The sequence below is a fragment of the Xiphophorus maculatus genome, chromosome 7 (genome assembly GCF_002775205.1).
Source record: "Xiphophorus maculatus strain JP 163 A chromosome 7, X_maculatus-5.0-male, whole genome shotgun sequence".
Lineage (NCBI taxonomy): Eukaryota > Metazoa > Chordata > Actinopteri > Cyprinodontiformes > Poeciliidae > Xiphophorus > Xiphophorus maculatus.
Genome location: NC_036449.1, coordinates 13,919,229 through 13,930,707, shown reverse-complemented (window position 1 = coordinate 13,930,707; position 11,479 = coordinate 13,919,229). Strand labels below are relative to the sequence as shown.

At 42.4% G+C, this 11,479-nt stretch overlaps 1 protein-coding gene across 1 annotated transcript; it reads left to right on the top strand.

The window, feature by feature from the left end:
- The first annotated feature begins 313 nt into the window (after window positions 1-313).
- Window positions 314-10,955, top strand: LOC102216910. Its single transcript, XM_023337228.1, has 7 exons — window positions 314-1,550; window positions 3,011-3,084; window positions 3,263-3,491; window positions 4,649-6,579; window positions 7,480-7,701; window positions 10,151-10,295; window positions 10,484-10,955. The coding sequence occupies exons 1-6, from the start codon at window positions 1,295-1,297 to the stop codon at window positions 10,253-10,255; spliced, it is 2,817 nt and encodes a 938-aa protein (XP_023192996.1). The 5' UTR covers window positions 314-1,294; the 3' UTR covers window positions 10,256-10,295; window positions 10,484-10,955.
- The last annotated feature ends 524 nt before the right edge of the window (window positions 10,956-11,479 follow it).

Here is an 11,479-nt window from a genome sequence, read left to right as displayed (position 1 = left end):
CATAACATTTTTATGTTAATTCAGCAGTGTGCGTCTTAGTAAAAGAACTTGGCGTTTAATTAAAAATAAATAAATAAACACTCGATATGTTGTATGACTTCATATGTTCAATATTTTTTATTCAAAAATAATGTTTTACACGACTTAACAGCAAGTGAAACAAGCGCTTGGAAATTGGCATCGTGACTGAACAACCTACCTTGCTGGCTACAAACAGAGAGCTGAGATGATTGGCAGCTCTCTCAGCCAATCAGAATTCGCGTGGTGGAGTCTCTTTAAAGCTTCTACTAATGGTCTTTGTGTGAAGGCGGGGAGCAGTTGGCTTGGATAGTCTGCTGATTAGCAACAAACAGAAGGTTACGAGTTAGAAAAATTGGATTATTTGCCCACCAGAGCGCCTCCGTGGCTACAGAAGCGGGGTTAACTATGTCGGGGGCCTAACCGGAGCTTGTTAGTTGGCTTTTGAGGGCGAAAGGCGGATATTTGTGAAATTTCGGAGCCTTTCGCGGCGAGAGGGAGAGAGAGAGAGGGTCCACCTCGCTTTTAGGTCGTTTCAAGTGGCGATGCTTTAGCTGATAGCTGCGTCATCATGTTGCTTCCGAGTCGAGTTGGCGAGAAGAAATCACAAGTTATCGCCGGGAGGTGAGGCTGCCCGCCGTCATCCAGCCCCGGAGGCCACTCCCGACCCTTGAAGTACGTGGAAGACGGGCTGTCGGTGGGAGACTGGCGGCGAAGCCTGCTTAGTTTACGTCGTTGTGGGGACTTTGCATCGCTTGCCTCGGTGTAGTTGGCGCGATTCCCCAACTTAACTGTATTTATTTAACCCACTGTTAGGATATGAATTCGCACGTTTTAAATTAATGTTATTTACAGGAAAAGAGCCTAGAAAGAAAGAAAGTGGAAGTGTAACTACTGATGGGAAGGTATGCTGGCCACAACTGTTTGGATAGTGGGAAGTGATGCTCTCATTGACAGCTTGAACGCAAGCAGGACCATCCAGAGAGAAGTCCTCATTATCTGAGCTTAAACAGGCGTTTCTAAGAGACGATGGGAGACGGGTCTGTTGACTCCCACTGATTGAGTCTCGTTTTTATTAGATCAAGACTGATTGATCGGTTTGCTGTGTCAGGGGGTCTCTATCATCACACCCACGTGGACTTTGTCTCAGGTCATTTGGGAAAGTTTTGACCCCCTGTCCTCAGCCGTCCTCAATCTGGGTGGGATAACCACACTTTATATAGAGTTGTTTATTTAAAACTGAAGAAAACTTATTTGAAAAAAAAAAAAAAAAAAAATGGACGGCGATTGCACTGTTTATGCGTCCAAGCACGGGATCGAGTCTGCGGGGCGCGGATCCTCTAACTTTGAGGTGATGGACGGGCTGCTGTACCGCAGGAAGTTTGAAAGGGGCTTCATCAACTACCGGGAGGTTCTGGGTGAGGACCGGAGGCAAGAGGCCATCTCCACCTTCCACAGGCGGCGACCCGGCCAGCGCCACCTCTCCCTGGAGGAGACCTACAAATGCGTGGCTGAGAACTACTGGTGGGAGGGTATGTTAATAACACCTGAGCAGCATTACAGGAATGTCTCTGCTTCTCTGATGTCATTCTTTTACTCGCCATCGAGTCGGTTTCTTTGCAAAACCAACACATTTTATTAATTTGCTCTTAATGTTGCTAACTTTGGTCGCGTTTTATGCAAAAGATAAAAGCCTAGATCAGGTTTCTTACCCTTTTGTTGCAAGCTGAAACTTTGTATTTTATTATGATTTTTACTGACACAAAGTAGTGTGTCATGGAAGGAAAGGGATACATTGTTTTTTTTGAATTTTCAACTTTTTATTTATTCAGTGTTCATAAGTCCACACTAAAACTAGGGGGGGGGGCGGATTTACAAGGATGTGGGCGCCTGAGCTAGAGCCAGTTTGGTGTCCAAACATTCCCCTACTAATGGAAATTACAATATATTCATAGCTAGACCAATCAATAAATGAATATGAATTGATGTATGATAGATTTAACACATCCCCTGAGCAGCAGTTCAATGTTGTTCCCCCCAAAAATGTACTGTAAATTCATAAATTTCAAAATACTTGAGTATTTTTTTATGTTTATAGAAATCCCAAATTATGAATGCAATCCACTTGATATGGGCCTATGAGTTTCATATGAAGAACAACGAAAAATCTGCATTCATAAGTAAAATAATAATAATGAAAAAAGTATTTGGTCCCCTGGGCTGCTGGACCCCAAACACAGCCGCTCTTGTTTTAGTCCCATAACATGATGCTGCCATCACCATGTTTCAGTTCCAGGATCATGGCTGTTGTATTGTGATATTTTGGAGGGACTTCTGAAATCAGTAGGTTGAATTTGATTGTATTTGTTATCAAAGTAAAATGTACTGAATGTAATAGATAATGTTCTTATCATTTGCATAAGACCTGACAAATGATTGATTTTGCTTTCCACTGTATTAATGAACTATTCCATGTGTCTGTCATGTAAAATCTTTAGAAAACACAATCGAGTTTGCACTTGTGAGAAATTGTGAAAACACTTGCGGGTTGTAATTATTTTAATGAGGCACTGTGTTTCATTTAGATGGAAACTGCGCTTTATTGTTTTGAGTAAACGACATAATTTTCTTTTCCCTTTTTGGACTCAGACAGCCTCATCCTGAAAAAAAATGTTTTCCCCCCCCTTTGGTAGATGTAGCTTTTTTTAAAAATCTGAAAAAAGCAACAAAAAATGTTTTGACCAAGTGTCCTTGTACTTTGGAGACCTTTTTACAAACTTCCCTCTGTAACCTGGTTCAAAACATAGTCTCTTTAAGTATGTCACATTTTATTTTATAGAATGTAAAAAGTCAACTTTACATTCCTTTCTGGACTTTAGACACTTTATTAAACATTTTGAACTATTTTCTGTCCCTCTGTAACTCCCCTGCTTTGTCTGTTTTTCTTTATTCTAAGGTATTTCAATGTCTGCTCTTTTTTTCCCCCCCACAGGAATGTACTTCCAGATCAGAGACTTTGTCCTGCACTGTCCACAATGTAAGAATCTGCACAGTAAAACATCAGCGGTAAGTACAGGACATTTTAATATTTATCTACTTCACATGTACAGGTGTCTAATTTTCTGCATGTTAGATTTCATGACTTTCTTGTCAGTTTCTCTGGTGGTTTTTCTCTCACCCTTCTCTTTCTGCAGTGAAGCCGTTTTTGTCTCATCCTCTGTCTCTCGCTGTTTTTGCCTCTCAGGGGTTCGATGGTAGGAGGTGTGTATCTAAGACGGTACCGTCACACGGCGCCGACTTGCTGAGCAAGCTGAGGAGTCAGAGGGAGGCGGGGCAGTTCTGTGACATCACCCTTCGAACCAACGGGGGGTCCTTCTCAGCTCACCGAGCCGTCCTGGCTGCCGTCAGCGATCACTTTCATGAAGTTTTGGCTGAAATGGACTCGAGCAAGAAAGCAGACATAGATCTCTCTGGTAGGAATTTAAAATGTCGACATTCATGAGTTGGGGCATTGTGATGTTATGATTTTCTTTGGTAATGGTTAAGAAGCCCTCTATTTTAATTTAGAAGATTAGAAATATAAAATATCAATCAGTGTAGATGTTTCTTTTAATTACTGGAAAAGGTTATATGTAAACAGAGATGGGTTACATTTTATTAAAAAGTCCTGCTCCACCAGTTCTTTTTCACATTTAATATATTTATTAATAAAGTGGCCCAGATCAGATATGCTGCAAACAATTCTTGTTCTTTTTGTCAGAGACACAATGTTTTGAAGTATTTATATTTTAGGCAAGAACAGCCTTCAGGCTATTTATGGAAATTTTATTTGCTGGAAGACATATTAATTTTAATGTGAATTTCAACATTGTTGCAAATACAAACTTTTAAGTGATTTGCATTTGTTTTTGGTCCCATTCACTCTCATACAAAATAAAGCCAAGTGAAAACAACTTCTTAAAGAAGGTGTGTAAATAAATCTCAATATAAATCCAGCTGCTCTGTGACTAGACGAGGAAAGAAGTAAAACACATGGTACTTCTTTCTGATTATTAGCAAAAAAATGAAAATTCTAAATATATTTCCAGAATTATAACATCTTGAGTTGGTGTTTTAAAAAATAGTGAAGTTTGTTGTTGCATCAAGGTGATTTTAAAGAAACTCAAGCCAATTATGAGTATCTTTGGAAGGTACTGTGTGTCTTGAGTTGACACTTTGATGTTCTGGGATGTAATTTGGTAACATTTTTACTTTGAAGCAAATGTAAGCGCTACTTTTAGCTACTCTTCTTTGAAATATTTTCACCCTTAAATAGAATCAAAGGCAAGAAAACTAACTTCAATTTATCAGTGAATAATAAATGCTTAAATACATAAAAGCACAGTGTTAGTTTTGACTTGCTTTCATATAATCTGTCTTAGGCAGAGATGAGGTGTTTCTCAGTGTGTTGATGAGTCGGGCTGGTCAGTTTGAGATCTAATCAACAAACAGGCTTGGAGAATCCTTATCTTGGAGTGCAGCCATAGTTTCTAAACAGACGTTTGTTTAGCATCTGCAAGCTTATCTGGTGTTTCCATATCAAATAGACTAAGCTATTGTACTTTACTAATACAACGTCGTCTTATTTCAGGTTTCAGTGAAGACAGTCTCTTGTCTCTGCTGGACTTCTCCTATTCGTCCACCCTGTGTGTTCGTCAGGAGGATCTCCCAGAAGTCTGTGCGATGGCGCGTCACCTGGGCATGTGGCCGGCCGTGGAAGCCTGCTCTGCCCTCCTCAAAGAGCAGGAACATCACCTCCGTGCTCCCAGCAAGGCCTTCAGCTCAGCTCATGCCTGTCCGTTCAGCCAGCACCGTCACCACCAAAGGGAAGGACTCTTGAAACTAGAGAACATGAATGAAAGCTTTAGTCTAACACTAGAGACGTCCGATGAGTCTTTGCAAGAAAGTCCTAAGCGTAACTTGCGCCGAATGCCAAAATCCCAAGTTCAGAACGGCCTCCCTCTGAGTCCCTCCCACAGGATGAAGCTCATGGACTTCAAGTCTCCCTCTTCCAAAAAAGCCTGCACACCTCGCCACGTCATCGTCGCCAGTCGGTCACAGAACTACTCGCCCCTTTCAACGTCAAGCACCCGTCTTCTCCGTTCCTCTCCCGGAGCCGCCAAAGAGGTTCAGAGGTTCCTACCTAAGCCAGAGACGCCTAAGAAGAACAGAAAGTCCCACTCTGTCGCCCAACTGTCATGCACGTCCAGGTCGCGGCCGGGAGCGTCCTGCAGCCCGGTGAGGGTGAAGCAGGAAGTGGAGGAGGTCGGGGAGGACGAGGAGGATTACGCAAGAGCGCAGGAGAAGTACAAGCTCATGAATGTCCTGGGACTCCAGAGGACAGCTCTCCTTCCCAGACCAGAAGACCTAATTGGCTGGAAACAAAAGAAACGGCTTCGGAAGTTAAAAGCCAACAACTACTCTCTGACCAAACGACGGAAACCACGTTCTTTATCCCCCGGAACCTCATACGAAGATATGAAGCTGACACTTCCTCTCTGCGACCCCGTCAACACTCGAATCCTCAAAAAGTCGGTCAAGTCCAAGGGTTTGGGATCCGTCAGAGCCGATAAGATCCCAACGAAGAGGCAGAAGAGCATCAAGCAGCGCATTCCTCCCTCTGACAGGTGCATGAGAAGTAAAGTGGTTTTACCGGACCTGTTTCCATGTTCCTCCAGGCCGATGTTTGGTGGTAGGGAACTCAGGCGGTCTGTGAGGAATCGCGACAGTACCCAGCAGCCTCTGCGGTACAACAGCAAGAAAACCTTTGTAAGAAACGTGGTTAAAATCAAAGCAGAAACGACTGAATACTCCATTTCAAGTCTGAGGCTGTCCACACATGGACAGAGTGAACACGCATCTCCAAACTCCCTGCCTTCACAGAGAACACAGAGCAGAAAAAAGGTCGCCGGAGATGCGGTGAAAACTCTCCGGTACAACAGCAGCCGACCGGGAGCGAAAGCCAAGCTGAGACGGGCGTCCACAAAGGAGGAGGACAAGATGAGGGGCAAGTCCAGAGAGGCAGGAAGACCAGTGGTAAAGGATCCTGAACCCAATGGTCTTTCAGAGTATACGCCTCCACCCTCGATTTATGGTCACCCTCTTTACAAAACAATCAAAGAAGAACCAGCCGATCCAGTGCCAGTCGGACCTTTCCCTGATCCCCCCTCACCAGACCTGGGCAAACGTCAGAGCAAGCCACCCATCAAACTGCTGGACTCTGGCTTCCTGTTCAGCTTCTGTCGGCCGGCGGGGGGTTCCATGACCGGCCTGAAGAAGGAGGAGGAGAGCGTGGCCATCTGTCTGACGCGCTCCGTGTCTCAGGTTCCAGAAAAATTCGACACAGACGGGTCTCCCCAGCGGACGCTGAGAGCCAGGGGCCCGCCGGGCCTGAGCGTGGTGAAAAGGGAGGAGAGAAGAGTCACACAAAGACGGAGTCAGAGACATGGACGGAAGTCCAGAGAACCTCGAACGCATCTGGACAAATGTACTGGGTCCAGAGCTACAAGGACGATGCCAAAGGTAACCAATAAGTCAGTTTGAACGATGCTACACGGTTCTGGTCAGATGGTTACCTGCGCTCATTGCAAGCCTTAGAGTAATTTATTTCAGCCTGACTTTGAATTAGAATTAGAAGAACAATTTAAAATGTGTGTTATAATCAATCAACAATTGTACCCACTGTGCAGTAAAACAGACCCTCATCATAATGTTTACACCACCCTGCTTTACAGTTGACATAATCATCTTAAGACTTGCATTTTATTTTATTTTTTCATCTTTGCAGGGGATTTTGGATCAGAGGCTTGAAATCTGAACAGAATTGTGTGTGTTGGAATGAATTAACCAGACAAATTAGCTTCTCAACAAGCCCTGACCTGAAACCTATTAGAAATTTTAAAAGCTGGGTCTGTGACGAGAAGCCAACCACTTTAGAACCAACCACATCACTTCTTCCTGGAAGAATTTTGCTGAATGCTTCCTGCTTCAAAAAAGTGTTGTTAATGTGCGCTTGGCTAAGAAACATTTTGACAAAGTCTGGTTTTATGTTTTGTGGTCAAGTCTGCATAGTTTTGACCTCAGGCATCAGAAAATTCACATAAACTTAAAATGTGTGCAACCAAGTCTCGTGTTTGAAGGCCTCCAAGTTCTATGAAACTTGGAGGCCTTTAGATGCACAATTAACAGCAGAATCAGTTACATTCATGAGGAGGACAGCATCTATACAAAGTTTTAGTTACTATTCTCTAGGACCAGTCGACATTTGGATTGGAAATAAAGTAAATATTTTTGGAAATGTGATCTGGAAATCCTTAATACATTAAAAAGTACTGACCTGATTTCAAATAACCAATACACCGACTCTATAAATGGAAACAGGTTTTCTTTCTTTCTTTATTCTTTAATTTTTTCCGTATGTAGAGACAAAATAAGGTTCATACCCTGAGCAGCAGCCGGAGCTGCGCCATGCTGGACGCCGTACATCGAGCCCGCCTAAAGCAGCTCCGAGGGCCTCGGAGCCAAGCACCCAAAGTCCCAAAGGCGTCCCACGCCTGTCTGCAATGTCCAGCTGCCTACAATGACTGCGACGCCCTAATTATGCATCAGCTGAGGCACATTGATGGAAAGCACTGGCCTTGTCCGGTAAGAACCAGCCTCCTAGATGTTACCTAGAATCACTTGTATGTGGAAACCGCGGACCCTCTTTCAGCATCGGGGATAAAGTTTCAGGGACGATGCTGATCCCGGTGCCCAGTTACACACCTGCTCATGCTGGGAAAAAGAATGGCCACCTCAATATAAAAGAAAACTTTTACTTAGTTTCCTGGTGTACAAGTTGTTGAGGCAAAACGGCTTCTGAAAAAAATTATCTCTGCGAAAGTAGAAAGTTTTTATTTTTTAGATTTAGCACCATCATTTTAAAATAAAAAGGTGCAACACAACAAAGTGCAGCTGAAAACTGTTGGATCTTTTGCTTCCCAAAAAATATGGTTTTTATCAGGCGATGTTTTACAAATAAAGAGATGGAAATATGTTTAACTCACTCTAATTAGAAAAATGTTCCAGCCTGAAAAATTGTAGGTTTTAATTAATTCATTAATTAATTAATTAATTAATTAATTTTTTTGATTATATTTCACTCATTATGAGTTGGTTAGGGCTCAATTGAGCATTAAGTGCAACTACAAAAGAAGAGTAATCTGTTTCTCTTTGTTTATATTGCATTATTGGTTTGTTTAAATGGGGGCGCCTGCAGTACCCACTGTGCGTACCTTGCAATTTTTCTATAAGTAAAAAAAAAAGAAAAAATAGTTTTTGGATTTTTTTATTATCTAACCCTCTTTAGTAGTAACAAAATTGTTCAGGAAAAAACATATTTTGTGTCAAAATATCTTGTACACAAGTCTGTGGGGGTGGGAACATGCATGTCCTAAGCCTAAATGTTATTGGTCATTTTACTTTTATTTGGTGGCTTGGCGCTTTTTCTGTAAGCTAAAAATGAATGGGTGGAGTTTGATCCATCCCGTAGTCCTAAGAGCGGTCATTTGGATCCTGCCTGAGCTTTTTACTGGGTGCGCGGTTCGCAGATCGCTGGTTTATGAGCTTTTTTGTGTGTGTGTGGTTCGCGAATTGAGCGACCATGGTCGACAGTTGGACGACCATGACATCTGCCGCTCTCTTCCGGAGCGTCGCGCTAAGACTGATGGAGAGTTAAACAGTTTCATCTAGTCAAAATGTTTCCCAAAAAAGTAGAAATTAAGCAAACATTGTTGCTTCAATTTCTCCTCCTCTGGAAGTCTCTGACACACCACTTGAACCTGGGAATCTCCATCCTCCTCCTCCTCCCATGGACCACAGGCTTTGCTTTCATTTGTTTATTTATTATAATTTGTAAAAAAAACAAAAAAACAAGGACAGCAGTTTTTGTGGGCTATGCGCATTACTCACATGTGGTTTAGGTTTGTGCTGGTTTTGTATGACGCGTACATGATGCACGTTGGAGATGTGGTTGTGCTCTTGCGGGTCAGGTGAAGTGATAGTTTTGTGCGTACTCTCCCATCTTATCCTGCAGGTGGCCCTGCGTTTAGATGTTGACATTATCTACACAATTAAGCCTTTTCTGTGAAGCTCAGAACTGAACCGTTTCCACTGATCGTCCTTGACATCCTTGTTTCTATAGTTTAAAGTTTATCTGTGGTAAATTCAATTGATGATGGACTTGATTTGGAAAGACACACAGCTGCCAGTATAAGGTTACACAGTTGACGGTGCAGGTCAGAGGTCAAACACCAAACATGAATTCAAAGGAATTGTCTGTAGATCTCAGAGACAGGATTGTCTTGATGTATAAATCTGCAGAAGGATCCAGAAACATTTCTGCTGCTTTGAACAGCCCATTGAGCTCAGTGGGTTGAAACTTCTTCAATATCTAACCTCTGCGTTTGGGGGAGAAGATTGAATCCCCTTCCCTCTCGCCCTCCTCCTCTGCCCTTTCCCTTGTATGCACGGGCACGTCCTGCCAGGAGTACCCACGCCACACCTACCTCTCATTTAGACCCTTGGGGATCCGTAAGAGTCTTAGTCAAGGAGGTGACCAAGAACCCAATGGTCACTCTGTTAGAGCTCATTTGTTTTCCAAAGTCTTATGAATACAATTATTAATGAACAGTTTGATGTAGCATGACATTTAAAATTAAAAATCAGTATCCCTTTGTCGCAAAATGGGCAATGAATCGTCTCTGTTTTGAATTTCCAACCTGCTTAAAGATGCAAATCTCCAAATCATCACAAGGGACAAAATCAACCTCTTACATGACTCTTCTAGTCGGTTCCTGGATCTACAGCAGACTTAAACAGAACTAATTCAGTCAAATGTTGCAGCGTTGTCATATTGGCAAAAAGGGGTTACATAAATTATATTAACAATAAAAGGAACACAATACAATTCTAAATTAAGAATTAGAAAAATATTATGAGATTTTTTTCCCACTTGTAAAGAATTCTATGTTGCACCACAGCTATAAAACAACTTGCATCACTTGAAGCCTCTGTCTGTTTACTCATTTTCTTCCATCTTCTCTCTGCTCTGCAGCTCTGCAGCAAGACCTTCTTCAGACTGAGGAATGTTCGGAATCACATCCGCACCCACGACCCAAAGTTGTACAAATGCCGGAGCTGCATTGCAGCCGGTTTGTGAGGCAGCTGGAGACGCCCGCTTCTAGCACAGGCACATGGAGGTCGGTGAAACGAATGCTCTCAAAGACCGAGCTGCACGTCAGCTGTCCTGACCGGGGCTATTGTTGAGTGAAAAAGCGGATTTGTTTGACTTTTGTTTTGATTGTAGTGCAGCACAACTGCCTGCGCTCATTGATTTCCTTTACATCCTCCTCTCTGCTTCGTTAACACAGGTTGCTTGTCGTTTCAGGATGAAAGCCATCAGTGTCTCACCAGTAGCCATAGGCCTGAAGCCAGAGGCACATGATGGATCCCAAGCTTGTACATACTGAATCCAGTCACACTTGAGCACAACGGTCTGCAGAAAGGCGTCACTGCTGTTATCAACGATTACTAACATTATTTAAATAATCAAACCAAGGTTGCCGTTCCTGTTTGCTTCTTTACAGAAACTTGAACATTTACTCTCAGGGGGGTGGGGAATGTGATGCCACGTTGTACAGCGATTTCACGTCACAGTTGTATAAAAGGAAAAAAAAAAAGAAATGTAAAGTGATTGATATAACTATTACTGCTACTTATTGTTACCTTTATTTTTCTATGTATAGATGAATGTTGAGTGCACTTATGTCATAGCTTATGTTGTAAACCTAAGAAATGGTAATGAAACTGAAGGTTTGGAGTCTGAGGTGGGAATACTTGAAGTTGTGAAAGTGCTGGGGGGGGGGGGGGGGCATACTTGAAGTCGGAAAGGTGGGGGTCCAGTTGATCTTTTTCTTGCGGTGTGCTAATGTTTCAATGACTTGATGTCTTTTGGCATTGATCTGGTGGGGAGTGCAGGGAGGGGTACGAAGACACCACTGCATGTGTATCTTCAGGCCATTTGTAGTCCTCTGCCTTTTCTAAGGCTGCAGAGTTTAAAAAGGGAAAAGTGTCGGCTTTTATAAATGTGAATTTCTTAACTTTATTCAAGATGGCCACATCACGACAGATGTTTTATTAATCTCTTCTTTAATGCAAGACCAGATCATCTTGCTCTACTTAAGTTTCCCCCTCTACTGAGTAAATGCAATGTGCACATACAGAGATGTTTATGTATCACAAAATGATTTTAGAAATAAATGCGCTGTCTCCTGCTATCTGTTTAAAGATTAAATAAAGTTTTGCCTTTAATATATTGTTTTTGTTTTCTTGCATCTTTGTTGTACATTTCAAGATGAGGGTTTCCATGATGAAGTAAATGTTC

Excerpts from the sequence above, each read along its gene's own strand:
- LOC102216910 (XM_023337228.1), top strand. The coding sequence starts at position 1,295 with ATGGACGGCGATTGCACTGTTTATGCGTCCAAGCACGGGATCGAGTCT. Across the intron at positions 3,492-4,648 it reads AGCAGACATAGATCTCTCTG|GTTTCAGTGAAGACAGTCTC; the intron begins GTAGGAATTTAA and ends GTCTTATTTCAG. Across the intron at positions 6,580-7,479 it reads CTACAAGGACGATGCCAAAG|AGACAAAATAAGGTTCATAC; the intron begins GTAACCAATAAG and ends TTCCGTATGTAG.